This window comes from Wasmannia auropunctata, unplaced genomic scaffold, assembly GCF_000956235.1.
Source record: "Wasmannia auropunctata unplaced genomic scaffold, wasmannia.A_1.0 LD336090.1, whole genome shotgun sequence".
NCBI lineage: Eukaryota > Metazoa > Arthropoda > Insecta > Hymenoptera > Formicidae > Wasmannia > Wasmannia auropunctata.
This window is the reverse complement of record NW_012026800.1, coordinates 202,095-202,621: the sequence shown is the minus strand read 5'-3', so window position 1 is coordinate 202,621 and position 527 is coordinate 202,095. Positions and strand designations below refer to the sequence as shown.

Below are 527 nucleotides of genomic sequence, written 5' to 3'. Positions count from 1 at the left end.
TCGCGCATCAAATTTGTGAATCGTGCGCGGAAGTAGACGACCTCGCGGAACGTTGTGAATGGTGCGGCGTGCGCGAATTTATTTTCCGACGTGATCCGGTAAAAGAATTTGTAGAATTCGTGACGCGTCCCACCAAGAGTTTTAATCGCATTATCTGCATCGCTCACAACGCGAAGGCTTTCGACGCGCAGTTTATTTTGAAGCACATAGTTGAAAATCACTCGGCATTAAATCCGCGAGTGACGTTAAACGGTACAAAAATTATAGTATTAACGGCGGGGCGTGCAAAATTTATCGATAGTGTCAATTACATGCCGATGCGATTGTCTGAATTGCCGAAAGCCTTCGGATTGCCGGATACTTGCGGTAAAGGCGTCTTCCCGCATTTGTTCAACACTATCGATAATCAGACGTACGTTGGCCCGATGCCTGATGTTAAATATTACGCGCCCGAAACAATGCATGCGCAGGAGCGTGAACGTTTTCTCGCGTGGCACGCGGAAATGTCGAGTAAAAACACCGTATTC

At 47.2% G+C, this 527-nt stretch overlaps 1 protein-coding gene across 1 annotated transcript in view; it reads left to right on the top strand.

The window, feature by feature from the left end:
• Window positions 1-14: 14 nt before the first annotated feature.
• The window catches only part of LOC105448010, a gene marked incomplete at its 5' end in the record, with an annotated part of 5,169 nt that continues 4,656 nt past the window's right edge, over window positions 15-527 (top strand). The window contains one exon of the mRNA XM_011686369.1: window positions 15-510. Within this exon, the coding sequence (XP_011684671.1) occupies window positions 15-510 (496 nt within the window). The remainder of the gene's footprint in view (window positions 511-527) is intronic.